Here is a 16,651-nt window from a genome sequence, read left to right as displayed (position 1 = left end):
ACACCAACCACGGTACACACCCAGTTAGTCCCAATTTCCTCTGTTCAGCCCATATCCCTCTCACCCCCACCCCTCCATGTACCTATCCAAGTGCTTAAATAATGCTATTGTACCCATCTCAACCACTTCCTCTGGCAGCTTTTTCCACATACTCACCACCCTCTGCGTGAAAAAGTTGCCTCTCAGGTCCCTTTTAAAACTTTTCCCTAAATCTATACCCACCTAGTTTTGGACTCCCCTACCCTGGGGAAAAGACTGTTACCATCTACCTTATCTATGCCTCATAATTCTAAACATTTCTACAAAGTCACCCCTTATTCTCCTATGTTCCAAGGAATAAAGACCTAGCCTCTCCCTATAATGGACACCCTCTAGTCCTGGCAACATCCTCAATTTTTTTTTCTGCACTCTTTCCAGTTTAACCACGTCTTTCCTACAACAGGGGTGACCAAAACTATACACAGTATGGCCGCACCAACGACTTGTACAACTGGAACAGCATCATTTCCTTTCACAAAAGTAGTGAGAAAGCATCAGCCTTTGTTAGCAATTAACAATTCAACAAGGCTTCGCCTTAAAGTGCTCAACTTACGAGGAGAATTCTTTATCAAGTCGTTGAGAATCAGATTCTGGTGGCACTGGAGACCTTTCAGGCCAACACACTCTTTAAAAGTTAACCTGTTGGTTATACACTCCAGAAAATGCTTCCCCTTTAGGTACTAATCCAATTCTTTTATGAAAGTTATTGCTGAAGCTGCTTCTCACGCTCTTTCAGGCAGCACATTGTAGGTCCTCTGCGAAACAGCCCTTTCCCCCCTCACTCGACAGAGTGCCCCCTTCTCCCTTCATACCACCCTCACAATTCTAAGTGCACTAAAGCTGCCACAAATTTCCCTGTGCGGGAGGAAACCTCTGCAGAGTGAAGCAACTGATCTCTCAGTTTCGTCTTAAATTAGGAAGATAACCAGTGGTTTGGCCTCAAGCCTTGCTGTTAGTTTCCCTGCTGTTACGTTGATGCCGATTGGCAGTTGGGGTGAAAGAAACTTGACGCAAAAAAAAAATCAAAGTCAGTGTTGGTAGAACAAGTTATTTGCCTGAAGGATCTTGATGCCAAATATTACAGGTCAGAAATAATGCCAGCTTGTAATCCTTTACTAAACAGTTTTCTCAGAAGGTGAGGGCAGGTTCTTACCGCTCAAGCTGAGACTGAGCTGGATGGAGGTGTGAGGTGGAGGTGGAGGTGGAGGTGGCAAAGGTAGCGACTGTAAGCTGGCAGCGGCCGGGCTGACTGGGTAAGACGGAGGCTGAGGCCCACCAATATCATCTGAAAAACAACACAAGGAGGCTTAGGATTAGAATGACGACTCCTGGGTGAGGACTGGGCAGGAACCAATCCCCAGCAGCAGGGCTCCCAGTCACAGTAGTGGAAGCTTGTTAACCTGGCACCTCAGTAATGCCAGCATCTGGTTAACTGGCATAATGGAATGACTGCAGTCAAATCCAGCAAGTGTCAGATAACCCATTTCTTACTGTGCCTGGGTTAAACTTCCCCTCTTCCGATGAGATCTATGAGATGTTACAAACACCCCTAGCCAAGCCCCAACCACATCACCCCTCCCTCAGGAGTACTGAAACTCCCCTGCAATAGTGGTTAAAAAAATGGACACTGGGGAGTGCAGGTTACTCACTACAAATGTCAAAGTCATGCCTGGAGAGCAGTCTTTGGACACCTTGCACTGGACAGACATATTGGGACTGAAAACAATAATGTGGCTCCACAAATGCTTGCTGTTGATACCTGCAGGATGTTTCAACAGGAGAGAACAGCAGGGCAAACTACATCAACCAATCATTCAGAGAGCAGAGCATTTATTTTTAAAATGAGGTGAATTCCCCCTTTGCTGCTTCTCCTGCTATAGGCTGCTCAAAAGTAGAGAATGCTGGAGTACAAGTGCTCGTGCACTGATGAATCTGGGTCGCAACTTCAAACTCAGCCTGGGTGGATTTAGGATAACAAATGGAAGGGATGTCTAATGGGGCTGCGGTAAAGAGGCAGGGAAGGCAGCGCCAAAATTACCTGCTTCACATGATTGTCTGGTCAAAGTTACCCCCATGTTATTTAGATCCAACATCAATATTTTTATTCACACAAGGGTGTCCATCAGTTGCAACGAACTCTTGGTAAAAGACCAACTTTTCAATAATTGGTATTGGTTTATTATGTGCTGAGGTCGAGAGCTTCAAGTTCCTGGGAGTGAACATCACCAAGAGCCTGCCCTGGTCAAATCACGTAGATGCCACAGCCCAGAAAGCTCCCCAGCACCTTGACTTCCTCAGGAGGCGAAAGAAATTCGGTTTGTCCCCTTTGATGCTCACCAACTTTTATCGATGCACCATAGAAAGCATCCTATCTGGATGCATCACGGCTTGGTACAGCAACTACTTTGCCCAGGACCTCAAGAAACTAGAGTTGTGGACACAGCCCAGCGCGTCACAGATACCAGCCTCTCCTCCTTGGACTCTGTCTTTACTTCTCGTTGTCTTGGTGAAGCAGCCAGCATAATCAAAGACCCCACCCACCCGGGTCATTCTCTCTTCTCTCCTCTTCCATCGGGTAGAACATACAGGAGCCTGAGGGCACATACCACCAGGCTTAAGGACAGCTTCTACCCCACTGTGATAAGACTATTGAACAGTTCCCTTATACGATGAGATGGACGCTGACCTCAATCTACCTTGTTGTGACCTTACAGCTTATTACACTGCACTTTCTCTGTAGCTGTGACACTTTACTCTGTACTGTTATTGTTTTTACCTGTACTACATCAATGCACTCTGTACTAACTCAATGTAACTGTACTTTGTAATGAATTGATCTGTGCGATCGGTTTGTAAGACAAGTTTTTCCACTGTACCTCAGTACAAATGACAATAATAAACCAGTACCAATAATGTCAGGATTTCTCAAATCAATGATGTAACTCTTGAAGTGCAGTCACTATTCTAATACAGAAAACACAGCAAATTCCCAGACAAATCCAGGGTTCCCAGCTCAACAGCCTTTGATTTCCCCGGATCCTAGTTACGCAACCCGAGCCCAACGGGGCTAAACTGCGTCAGGCTGGGTGTGTTTTCCCATGAACCATTTGGGTCGTGCCATAATGTGTAAGCAGAGAGCAGCAGGAGAAGGCATGAAGAGAGAAGAGAGTCAGACTGGAATAAAAACAAAGTGCAGGAAACACACAACAGGTCAGTCAGCATCTGCTGAAAGAGAAATAGTTAACATTTCAGGTTAAAAGGTCCTTCATCAGGTTCTGATGAGTGAGTGCTTTCAGCATTTTGTTTTTATTTCAAATTTCTAGCATCTGCAGTGTTTTTGTCCGACAGGCTGGTGCTGAATTGGCCTTGGTCAGGCCAGGAGCCAACCTCATGCCCCTGCATTCTTCATGCAATGAAATGGTACCTGCCATTCCTCACAACCCTCAACCTCTACCTTCCGGTTCAACTACTACACTGGATACACTGTTGGAGAGGGAAAAGGAGGGACACAGCAAGCAAGAGGCAGACAGGTTAAACTGAACTAGATCCCCAAGAGGGAGACCCAGCCCACTGAACCCATTCTCCAGCAGCTTCTGCTGTGACAATATAATTCTCAGATTTCCCTCGCTTCTGATCCTTGTATCCCAAAAGGGAATGAGATTTAACAATAAAATTTCACTTCTAACATTTATATTGTTTCTAGGACAGAAAACACAATCTTCCAGTAAAAATAGTGCTGAAAAATGGTGTTCAAAATATCTAATTAAATACTGCAACTTAAGTGTCTCAAAAAGACTTTTTTAGATGCTAGAAATGTCTCTTAAACAGACACTTAGACGGGTACCGGGATAGGAACGGTTGGAGGGAACGTGTCAGGTGCAGGCAAATGGAACTTGCTAAGATGAGCAACTTGGTCAGCATGGATGAGTTAGGCCAAAGGGCCTGTTTCCGTGCTGTATGGCTCCTAGCCATCAACTGCTCCAAGGAGAGGTGCTGCAAGGATGTAATGCTGAGGCTTTACAAGGCAATGGTCAGACCACACTTGGAGTATTGAGAGCAGTTTTGGGCCCCATACCGAAGGAAGGATGGGTTGGAGAGGGTCCAGAGGAGATTTACAAGAATGATCCTGGGAATGAAAGGGTTAACACACGAGGAGCATTTGGTGGCCCTGGACCTGTACTCGCTGGAGTTTAGAAGGATGGGGGGGGGGGGGGGGATCTCCTTGAAATGCCTGGATAGAATGGACGTGGAGAGGATGTTTCCAGTAGTGGGAGAGTCCAGGACCAGAGGGCACAGCCTCAGAATAGAAGGATGTCCCTTTAGAACAAAGATGAGGAGGAATTTCTTCAAGCAGAGTGTGGAGAATCAGTGGAATTCATTGCCACAGGCAGCTGTGGAGGTCAAGTCATTGGGTATATTTAAAGCAGAGGTTGATAGGTTCTTGATTGGTAAGGGCATCAAAGGATACAGGGAGAAGGTAGGAAAATGGGGTTGAGAAGGAAAAATAAAATCAGCCATGATCGAATGGCAGAGTAGACTTGATGGGTTGAATGGCCTAATTCTGCTCCGATAACTTATGGTCTTGCTCCACCCCTCTCCAGGTAACTCCAGGGCAACAAGATTAAGATCTACAGGCTCCCCCAAATGATGCAAAAACCAACATTGAAGCACATGCTGCAGCTGGATTGGTATCCATATTGGTTTATTATTGTCACATGTACCAAGGTGAAGTGAAAAGTTTAGTTTTGCAAGCCATCCATACAGATCATTTCAAAACACAAGTACTTTAAGGTCGTACAAGGCAAAATCAAGGACAGAAGGCAGAACATAATGTTACAGTTACAAAGAAAGTGCAATGCAGATGTTTGTACCTCTTGCTGCCTTGGTGAAGCAGCCAGCATAATCAAAGACCCCACCCACCTGGGTCACTCTCTCTTCTCCCCTCTCCCATCAGGTAGAAGATACAGGAGCCTGAGGGCACGTACCACCAGGCTCAAGGACAGCTTCTATCCCACGACGATAAGACTATTGAACAGTTCCCTTATATGATGAGATGGACTCTTGACCTCACAATATACCTTATGACCTTGTACCTTATTGTCTACCTGAAATGCACTTCCTTGTAGCTGTGACACTTTACTCTGTATTCTGTTATTGTTCTTACCCTGTACTGCCTCAATGCACTGTGTAATGAATTGATCTGTACGAACAGTATGCAAGACAAGGTCAATAATAAACCAATACCAATTAGAGGTCATCTTTAACATACAAGAGGTCTGTCCAAAAGTCTTAGAACAGTGGGATGGAAGCTGTGGTGGGGGAAACATTTTGATACAGTCATTCTTATCCCTGGCTGTATCCACCTTCCTACAACTGCCCTGGGGGTTAGTGATGCAGAGCTGTGCCCCCAAACTGCTGCAGTACCTCCGGTGAAGAAACTCCCAGTGGTGTTGGGTCATGAGTTCCAGGATACGGGCCCAGGGATGGAACTAGTCAGCAAACCGTGATTCATGGGGTGGTGCTGTTGCCGTGTAGACCATCTGCTGCACTTGACCACCCCCCCCCCCCCCAACAATGGGGGAGGATTTTTTGGTTTATCATTGTCACATGTACCGAGGTACAGTGAAAAACTTGCCTTGCATACTGTTCATACAGATCAATTCATTACACAGTGCATTGAGGCAGTACAAGGTAAAACAATAACAGAATGCAGAATAAAGTGTTACAGTTACAGAGAAAGTGCAGTGCAGGCAGACAATAAGGCACAAGCCCATCATGAGGTAGATTGTGAGGTCAAGAGTCCATCTACTAGGGAACTGTTCAATAGTTTTACAACAGCGGGATAGAAGCTGTCCTTGATCCTGGTGGTACATGCTTTCGGGCTTTTGCATCTTCTGCCTGATGGGAGAAGAGAGAGAATGTTGGGAGGTGCTGCTAGAGTTGGAAGGAGCACATGTCTACTCACGGGTCAGCTGCTGCACCCAGGATGGCATCAGGCTTTGAGAATCATTGGAGCAGCACCCAACCAGGCAAGTGGAGAGTACTGCATCAATCTGCTGGGAGACCTCAGTGGGTTGGGCAGCAGCTGTGGGAGGGAAAGGAACAAGTGACATTTTGGGTTGAAACCTTCATCAGGACTAGATGTAGGATTTCAACCCAAAATGGTGACAATTCCTTTCCCTCCCACTGATGCTGATCGACCCGCTGAGTTCCTCCAGCGGATCGTTGCTCCAGATTCCCGCACCTGCACTCTCAGGTCTCCATGGTCAACCAGATCATTAATATATTCTCAATTCACCAAAACCATGGATAGCCTGACAGATTCCACAGCAGCACATTCACTGACCTACATAAGCCAACCGTAGGACAGGTGACCGAAAGCTTGGTCAGAGCTGTAGCGTCAATGGAAGAGGAGGAGGGGGCAGAAAGGTTTACAGAACTAGAGTTCAGAGCCCAAACTGCTGAAGGCAGGGCCTCCAGTGGAGGAGGATGTACAGAAGTGGCTGGGGTGGGACAAACACCAGATTCACACCCCTGAAAGGCAGTGATCTCAACCTCACAGCACCTGGACTCTTTGTGCCATTCCTGGAGCACAGGTGGAGGCTGCTCGTCTGGTGTTAGTTGGTGCAATATGGGACGGAGGTACAAGTGTTGGAAAACACGGCATATGCAACAGATGGACCCTACCTCAAATAAACCACCTGGTTCCCAAACGAAACTCGATAGATGTTGACAGATAATTGTCACAATGTGACCACAGGAGTTAAGAATTGGCATGTCCCTCAGTCATACTTATGGACCCTCTACATGCATGCTGGTGTAAAACACTACATGGTCACACAGTAGGAGCACACACCAGTGATACACACGACTGACAACAGACTTTCCTCATTCCCAGTAGAATCATCAGAATAGAAACTGTTTCACTACAAATACACCAAGCTCTCCAAAAAAAAGTGGTGGCAACTCAGCTGGTATCTGGGTAGACCTCACAGCAGTATGTAGAACAGGACATCAGCTGTCACTGTTGTAGCACTCTCACCAGAGAATCAACGCAATACTAAGGCTGGCACTTCAATGCAGAACCGATGTGGTACTACTTTGTCAGATATGCACTGTCCTGAATAAAACCAAGGCCTGTCTGTCCACTTAGGTGGATGCAACAGATACTGTGGCACAATTCTGACGAACAGGGAAGCTCTCCCTGGTGTCTGGGATGACATTCATACTACAATCAATATAATGAAACTGATGTAGTCATTGCAAAACTGCTGTTGTGTGGTCTTGCTGTGCACACATTTTCTGCTTCCTTTCTTGCTTCCTTTCCTGCCATCAATAACTAAACTTCAGTACTTGATTGATTGTAAATTTCTCAGAGTCATCCTGAGATTGTGCAAGGTTCTTTAGAAATGCAAGTTCCTTCAGAACCACAACCACAGATTTACAACAGTGCTACAGTCAAACCAGGACACTGGGGAATGGCAACCCTTGGAAGGCAGAATATACACTGGAGCAACAAACAAGATGCTGGAGGAACTCAGCAGGTCAGGCAACATCTGTGGAAGGAAATGGACAGCCAACATTTCTCAACTCAAAACATCAACTGTCCATTTCGCCCCACAGATGCTGTTCGACCGCTGAGTTCCTCCAACATCTTGTTTGTTGCTCCAGATTCCCAGCATCTGCAGTCTCTTGGGTCTCCAGAATATTCACTGGGTTTAGTTTGGTAAGATTGCCTAACCAAGTATGCAAATACATTTACAAGTTCTGTATACATACGTCTGAGTATCTGCTGTCACAATAGTTGGTTACACGTCAAAAGTTTCAATCCAAAAATCTGCGATCAATTCTAACATTTACATTGGGGATTCCGGATGTAAACAGCTGCCTGTAACAATGTAATTCCCACGTACAGCTACTAGTTGCTATTGTGACACAGACATCTACATACTGTACCTAGAAGACTGAGACTTCTGCGAGGGGGGGGTGGTGGTGTCGGAGGATGAGGAGATGGTGGTCCACGACGAGAAATATCCAGGTCGACCAGTGACACAGTTTCTCCTGTTGGTTACAGATGGAAGTGAAGATCAGTGAAGAGAATTAACCCTTTTATTCCCCCATCCCCATGAGAATCAGTTTCTCCCTCACCCCCACAATCTGTTGTGTCCCACTAAAATACTAGCACCCCCAGCATCTGCAAATTCCATCTTTGAAGAGTTAAAGATCGCCCCCACTTTCCCTTCCTCCCTTCACTAAATAACAAAAGGACTGAGACTCAAGACATTTTGGCAAAAGAACTCAGAGAAGGAGAGAAGATAAAAGAACAGGATCTTTGTTAAATGGGGCATGGTGCCTGCAAGTGCACTAGAAACTGATTCAAAGGCAACTTGCCAATGGGAAGTGGAAATACTGATTGCGTGGATTTCTCCATCAGCATCGACAGTATGCTGAACTCAGTGGAAAAATTTGCAGAGCTATGTGGGTAAAAGTAGGGGTGCAAAACTAGACAGAGTTCTTTCAAAGGACTGACACTAGTGACAGACCAAGTGCCCTGTTTTTGTCTTTTATGATGTGATAATTACCATCCACGTCCCTGTGGTTATAAATACTCTGCCCAGACAGAGTTAATATGACAGACAAGCACAAACCTGCCTCATTGTCTAAGAATATGGAAGGACTCAAGTTTGAAGAGGCCTATTGATTTTTTAAACAAAACTCCCACTGGCTTGCTGGGTACAACCTCTAAATTGCTCATCTCTCTAATTATCTCCAGAGCACCCATTGGAGTCACAATGGTTCATCACAGAACAAGATGACAATGAAAAAAAAACACCCAGAAATAATGGAGAACTACAGGTCTAGAGGGAATGAGGTTCTGAAGCAAGTGGGCAAGGAGAGGTGGAACCTCAGGTTATCTTGCATAATTTCATAGATTTGAGAATTGTCCCCACAGATTGGAAGGTCACAAATGTAACCCTGCTGTTTAACAAAAAAAAGAGGGAGAGAATAAACATAACTACAGACCAGTTAGCCTCACATCAGTGGTAAGGAAAATGCTAGAAACTATTAAGGAAGTGGTAACAGGGAACTTAGAAAATAGTAATAGGACTGGGCAGAACAAGAGGGAAATCAGGCTTGACAGATGTTGGAAATTTTTTTTTTTGAGGCTGCAGCTAGCAAAATAGACACGGGTGGACATTCTGAAGGCCTTTGATAAACAAGACTGATATTGGGGACATCATACTGTCGTGGATGGAGGATTTGTTAACAGATTTGAACTAAACAGGTCATTTTCAGGTTGGAAGGGTTGACCATGGGAGTACCACAGGCATCGTTGCTGGGGCCCAGTTGTTCACTATCAAGGAGATGGACGAGGGGATCGTGTGCAATATATCTAAGTTTGTTGAGGATATAAAGCAGTGAGGAGAGCACAGAGAGCCTTCAGGGGAGACAGACATGATAAAAGAATGGGTGAATATACAGCAGATAGAACAAATACTCAGTCAACAAATAACAATAAAAATAGAAAAGGCAGGAAGTTTTTTTAAATGAGAATGGAAGCTGTGGGCATTCAGGTGGAGTTGGGTTCCTCGTACGTGAATCACTGGAAGTTAATATATGGGGTACAGCAGCAATTAGGAAGGCAAGGTATTTTGGATGTTATTGCAAGAAAATTTGAGTGTGTGCAAAGACATCTTATTTAAAATTACATGGAGCTCTGGCAAGACCATACTTAGAATGGCGTGTACAGAACTGATCTCCCTACCCAAGGAAGTTTATGCTTGCAATAAGGAGTACAACAAAGAGTCCTGGGATGGGGGAAATGCCTACAAGGGTAGGTAAATCTGAGTGGACCCACACCACACACGAGTTTGGAAGAATGAGTGGTGATCTCATTGAAACAATTCCTACAGGTGTTGATAGAGTGGATTCAGGGTTGATGATTCCCCTGGCTGGGGCAATCTAGGTCCAGAATCACAATCTCAAAATAGGGGACAATCTTTTAGGATAGAGATGAGAAGAAATTTCTTCAACCACAGGGAAATGAATCTTTGGAATTTTCTATTCCAGGGGGCAGCAGAGACTCAAAGTATATTCATGATTTCGAAGAGATCATTTTTAGATATTAAGGGAATCAATGGGTTAGAGCAGGAAAGTGAGGCTGAGGTAAAAGATCAATGATCCTGTTGAATGGCAGTGCAGCCCTGAGAGGCCGGAATGAGCTTAGGCCAGTGACTAGTTTTGAATATCTTAAGTTAACGGAGGGTGGAATGAGGTCCACCAGGAAAACATTGGAATCAAGTGTAACAGGTACAGAGGTCACAGAAAACAGCTCACAGATACTAGTAGTACCTTATAAGTAAAGAACCTGGAGTGAGACCAAGACAATAATGAAGTTGTCAGGGAAAAACAAATGGAGGAGGCAATTAGTTGGATCTTTGGGAGAGGCAAAGGAGTAAATAATAGAGAGACAGAACTTAATTGGTTTGAGTTAAGGGTTTTTGAACAAAAGTCTTCCCCCATTTCTGGGGATCCAAAGCATCCCTCATCCCCAAAGCAACAGTGAAATAATTCAAAGACAGCAACCCTGGGATTTGCTCATCTATCCGTGATGATTCCACTGCAGAACCAGTAACGGGGAAGAGTCAGCAGATTAAACACCCGAATCTTCTAAAACAATCCTACAATTTTCCACTCACATGATCATTGCACGTGACAAGTGTTCTGGCTCCTCTTCCTTCTTCCACAATCCTTTTGCTTCATTACAATCTGGTACCATCTCATTATTAACCCAGCATTTTAAATACCAACTTAGAAAATAGCCAATGCCACATTCCTTTTAAAAATTCCAGAACAACAGCAATAATATAGTGATAGGCCGGGAGTCACTTTCCAACATTCCCTTGGTCAGTCTAGTCTGATAAGTCCTAGAAGCCAAAAGATTGTGGGTTCTAGCCCAAGATTTTAAGCACAAAACAGATCAAAATGCCAATGCAGTACCAAATCTGGATAAGACAATACATGGAGATTTAAAAACTATGATTTAACTAGAGCTGGGGAGTTCTCTCTGACAATGTTTATTCCTCAGATAACACCACATCACATCACTGCACATCATTGTATTACAATTTGTGGGACCCTGCTGTGCACACAACTAGTCATCTTGTTTCCAACATAACAGTGACTACAGCCAATTAAATGCTGTTGAGGTATAAAGAATTTTGAGATCACAAAAAGGAAAGGGAAGGCTCTTTTCTCCATACATCTTAAAATGCGGCACATTCTCCAACTCCTTCAATAGGTCAACGGTTCCTTCTCACAAAGCTCCATCCTTATGGGATATGTACTCCTTCAATAAACAGCCCCGTGCAACCTTTAGATAGAGTGTGCTCCTGCCCTGCCCAGGTTGGGCAAAGTGATTCACTCAGAGGCCAAGAATGGCATAAGCATGGGAAAACTTCTTTTTGGAAAGAAGCGAAGCAAGTTTTAAAAACAGCAAGTCACACTTTGAACAACAGGAGTTAGAAGTCAATGGACTTCAGGACAGGACATTACACTGTGTCAGATCAATGTAGGAACAGTGTCTGTTTAATTGGTGACAGGAGTGGAGGGAAAGAAAGCAGGAGAGAACAAACAAGGTGGAGGAAGAGGACACAGAAGTGGAGAAGGAAGCAATGGCCGTGGATGTGATGCAAGACAAGTGACCAGAGTTTGAAAGCTCCGCAATATAAAACAAAAAGGAGAAAGTGCTGGAAACACTCAGTAGATCAGACAACATCCACAGAGAGAGAAACAGTTAATCCTTCATGTCAGTGATTGTTCAGAGTTTTAAAAGGTCATCATCCTAAAACATTAACAGTTTCTCTCTCCACACAAGTACTAGAAGACATAGCTTTAAGGTGAGAGGGGGAATTTAAAGCAGATGTGTTTTTTTTAAATAAACAGAGTGGTAGATGCCTGGAACACACTGCCGCAGTGGTGGGAAGCAGACTCAGTGGGGTTTAAGAGATATTTAGACAGGCGCATGAACATGCAGGGAATGGATCACATGCAAGCAGATAGGTTCAGTTAAGTTTGGCATCATGGTTGGCACAGACATCATGAGCTGAAGGGCCTGTTCCTAAGCCATACTGTTCTACATTCTACACTCACACATGCTGCCTGACCTGCCAGCTATTGCCAGAATTTATACTTTCCGACATTTGGAGGATTTTGCTTTTGAGAACTTCTTACCTGTGAAAGGTGGCGCTAAAGACACCGGAGTGAAGGCACTTTGTGTCCGAGTCAGTCTGGGTTTGCTGCAAAGGAACAGAAGAAACATCAGGGAGGGGAACATCCCATAGACACACGCAGCTAGTTAATACCTGAAGTCAGTAAACCTTTAACTCCCCAACACAGGAGCCTGCCTGTGATTGCTGAATCCATACTCACTCTCTTGCCTCCTCTCAGTGGTGGCAAGTCTTCATGCTCTGAGGTCCTAGAAGCAGACTCTGGATCTCCAGCCCACTTAGCTACACATTCTACCTTCAGCACGAGGACCATTCTGCACCCTCCTGTCACTTTCCCCCACAGTGGGAGGAACGGATGGGGATGGTCTTCCAAAAATGACTGCAGGGAATGAGCAGGGAGCACAGGACACTCTTGAACAGTGAGCAAGGACAGAACAGACAGAATGACTTCCCCCTACCACGTGGGGAAATGGGTCAGAGCCACAGAATGCTCCCTGGGACAGGTTGGAGACACAGAAAACCACAGGGAACGTCTTGGGTGCTAAACAAATGCTGGCAACATGCCCATCAACTTCAAGAAAGATGGGCAGTTACCAGAATCAAAACCTGCATAAGTCACTTGGTTTATCGTTTACAGCAGATGGGCCTTTTGCAATTATCAGTTAAATAGGAAATGTGCCCACATCCATCAGCTAGCCTACATTTAAAGAATTAACTGGTTTACTACTCAAAGCACAGCTATTAAAATTAAGTTTATAAATAGCTCACCTAGAAATGCTCTGCCCGGTCCAGAGTCTGAAGTGCTGTGATGAACAGCCCCCCTGACAGTGAGGCATGTGCAGGCTGCATGACTCACAGTACAGAAACAGCAAGAAACATTAGCTCAGAACACTTAGCAAGGCTATAAATAATTTACAGACCAGGCTGCGCGGTTGGTGTTGGTGTGTGGAGTTACTACATGCGTGGTGCATTCAAGGGTGTCTGACCCAAGGCTTGGGAGGAGGCATCTACAATGTGACGGCCAGCAGCCTCACCCCGTGTGCCCCTCCTGCTTCTCTTGGGCCACATTCCAACATCCACCCCGCGCCCCCCCCCCCCCTGCCACCCCCCAACTACAATCTTTACAACCCAGAATCAGGCCATTCTGCCCAACTTGTCTGTATCAGCACTTACCAAAGTCTTTAATATTTTGGAATCATACCATTGCATAAGTTGCATTTTCAAGCTGGTCTACATCTAGTTCCTAGTCTAGTGCTACTCTCCGCTCACTCCCAACATCCTCTAATATCCCCAGCCATAGTAATTCCAGTCTCCCCTCGATCGTTCCACACAGCCCAAGACCACTGCAGATTGTTCATTTTGGACCTTGCACTATTGTCAGGACCCTATTCCTGCTGGAATCCTGGTCCTCTTATCCCTGCCCCTTGGTCCTACCTATGTCTACATATCCCCACCTCTACCCCGCTTCCCAAAATCTAGGACCCACCCCTCCTGCTGGAACCAACATCTGGGGGGGGGTCTCAGGGGACTGCAAGACAGATGTGCTTGCTTGTGTTTTAGCCATTTGAATGAGTTTTCTGTGCATGTATTACTGATCACCAGGGTAAAGGCAGTCCCTGATTTAAGCATTGCTGGCATTTCCTCCCATCACAATAACGTTCTCTCTCGTGTCTTTCCCCAGCTGCTCCTTAAATGCTCCTTCATTGTTCCTTTCAGCTACTCCCAAGGGAGCAAATTCTACTTTCTCAGCATTTTACTGGTAGAGGTTTCTTGCAAATTCTCCATTGACCTCAATGTTCTTACATTAATGGCCTCTGGAGTCACTCTTATCCACTAGCACGTATGCTCCAAAGCACTTTCATTTTAAGAGACCTTTGATTAGGTCAAGGCCCATCCTGTTCAGCCTTCCCTGACAAAGAGCCCCACATCATCCAAGTGTGTGGCATTGTTGTGGCACCTATCACCACCCACATCACAGCCAATGAAGTATTGAGAAACACATGAAACATGCTAGCAGTACAAAATCCCACACCAAAGAACATTACTGAGAAACAGGTGACGTGGTTGTTGTATTCCTGCTGGGTATGATCACTGCCACACATCCTGCATTTTAAAAAAAACATTTATATAGCACCTTGCACCAGTCTCAAGATGTCCCAGGGAGGATACTGACTGAGGGGACAATACTAGCCAGGGAAATAGGGGTAACCTGTTCCTCTGTTCTTCCTTGGAATAATCATCATAACAACGTTTGCATCCACTTGTGGACAGTTCTGATTTAACACCTCCTCCCAATCCATCCAACTGCATCACTAACAGCACTTCAGAAAGTATTTCATTAGCTGTTTAGCATTTTATAATGCCAAAGCTGTGAAGGATGCTACTAAAATGCAATGGTTGTTGCATTCTCCTTTCAGCTCTAAACAGCTGCTCAAATTCCAAGCCTTGGCTTAGTCATACAAGGGATGTTAAAAGACATTTACCCATCCCACTACCCTTAAATCTTCCAGAGGTAGCAAAGGCCAAACAGCAGCAATGATCACTCTATATCCCCAAGCTGTGAAGATAACAGAACAAAAATACAGTCCCCGAGTAAGATGTAGTGCTCAGCCCCAATCAAATAGTATTCTCATGGAGCCAGCAGGATAGGAAACAATTTCCTGCACAGTATTTGTATTTCAGTGTCCATTCTTGTTCCGATATCCATCAATCTTGATTCTAATCAGCTAGCTGTCTGGTTGCATTTTAAAGGCGTTTCGAGACAGCAGATTACTGACACAGATGTCAGGCAATCACACATTTACAGAACTCTTCCAGTCACAGCGTCTCCAGTCTGATTAGCTCTTCCCCTTTCCCTATAAGACTTCCCAAAAACCGGCATTTATCCCAATCTCTGCTTTGATGCACCCATTTCTATTTCAAATTTCACTGCAGTTATTAGTTAAGCTGACTCTTATTCAAAAATTGGCCCCCAACAGCAGGAGAGTGAAGGGAACCATCAGCCAGAGGTCAGTCTTTGCTTAAAGGACACTCTCACCTTCATACAAGCTCACTCACCAGCTGGGAAGCCTAGAACCCACAGAGCAAGGGTTCTTGCTGCACAGGAACAGTTCAGCTCCACAGATTACACCGATCATTCACCTCTGTTGATCCATGATGACATTTGTGTTCTGCATGAGCTTCCTCCACCCAAGTAACACATCTTTCCATTTCTTTCGCCCCTAGGTGCTTATTCAGCTTTCTCTCAAGTACATTGATGCTATCTCCTGCAACCTCTCCCAGAGGAACAAAATTCCACATTCTAACCACTTTTTCAGCAAATATGCTTCTTCCAAATTCTATGCTGGATTTGGTGTCCACCTCATGTCAAAGGCTTCTAGCTTTGGATGCCTCTCAAATGGATTTAAAAACGACAAATCCTCTAATTGAAAAGCTAGCATCCAAGGACAGTTCCACACAACGCCACACTCCTGGAGACTAGATCTGCTGTCCTCATCTTTGGAAGGTGCCCCTATCCATTCCATTTTCATCACAGTCTCCCTCATGCTCAACACACTAACAAGTGCCAAAGCATTTCCATTTCAAGAATGCCCTTTTGAAGAAGGTTAGTCACTCAGAACATGACAATATTCCACTTGTGGTCCGACTAGTGGAATCTACACAAAGTCAAAATAAGGTTTTTAAATTGCTAGATAGATTTTGATCTGCCTCATCTCATACAGACTAAATATTGCTAAAATGAAATGCCATTACACATACTCAGTCCATCTCCTTAATTCATCAATGGCCAATCATGCATTATTCCCTTGTACATTGATCTGTGACAACTTCTACAGTGTAAACAATAATTATGTGCATGACCAATAGGTTTGTAAGTTTGTTCATCCATGACAGAGGCTTGTAAAGTTATTTTATTGATCAAAATGGAACTTACACTTACTTGTAGGTGATCAACTTGCCCTTGCTATACAGTAATCAAAAACACTTCTACGTGTAATGGGGGCATATTTAACCCTTACTGCTGGATGATAAGCCACAAAATTATGTGATACAACCCTAGTCCTGCCCAATATTAATCTCCACTGATTTAAGAGTATAATTCTGCATGGATGTAGAACCAGTACTGCCCTCAGTCTGGTCAGTTTCACATTGGGTAGAGCAAGTTTGAACTGTCCTATGATCAATTTGCGAAGGATTATTGCTATATTGACGACACGAGCAAAACTTTTGCACACACGAAGGCTCCACAAATGACAAAATGGCAGAAACCCATTCAACCCAATTCTTGTGACGATAGAGGAAATAAATTGGTGAGGGAGATCAGAAATTGTTGCGATTCTTTGAAATGGTCTGGGGCATTCTTTAAAGGGTAACTAAATGAA

General features: G+C 44.6%; 1 protein-coding gene across 2 annotated transcripts in view; it reads right to left on the bottom strand.

The window, feature by feature from the left end:
- socs7 (suppressor of cytokine signaling 7) overlaps window positions 1–16,651 on the bottom strand; it is a 65,660-nt gene that overhangs the window by 27,503 nt on the left and 21,506 nt on the right. Inside the window, exons 2-4 of one of the 2 annotated variants that reach the window (XM_052038734.1) lie at window positions 12,274–12,338; window positions 7,996–8,100; window positions 1,193–1,324 (exon numbers count right to left, since the gene is read on the bottom strand). In XM_052038734.1, the coding sequence (XP_051894694.1) occupies window positions 1,193–1,324; window positions 7,996–8,100; window positions 12,274–12,338 (302 nt within the window). The remainder of the gene's footprint in view (window positions 1–1,192; window positions 1,325–7,995; window positions 8,101–12,273; window positions 12,339–16,651) is intronic. The other variant, XM_052038735.1, reaches the window with a different exon arrangement.

Source organism: Pristis pectinata, chromosome 25, assembly GCF_009764475.1.
Source record: "Pristis pectinata isolate sPriPec2 chromosome 25, sPriPec2.1.pri, whole genome shotgun sequence".
Classification (NCBI taxonomy): Eukaryota; Metazoa; Chordata; class Chondrichthyes; order Rhinopristiformes; family Pristidae; genus Pristis; species Pristis pectinata.
This window is presented reverse-complemented; position numbering and strand designations above follow the sequence as displayed.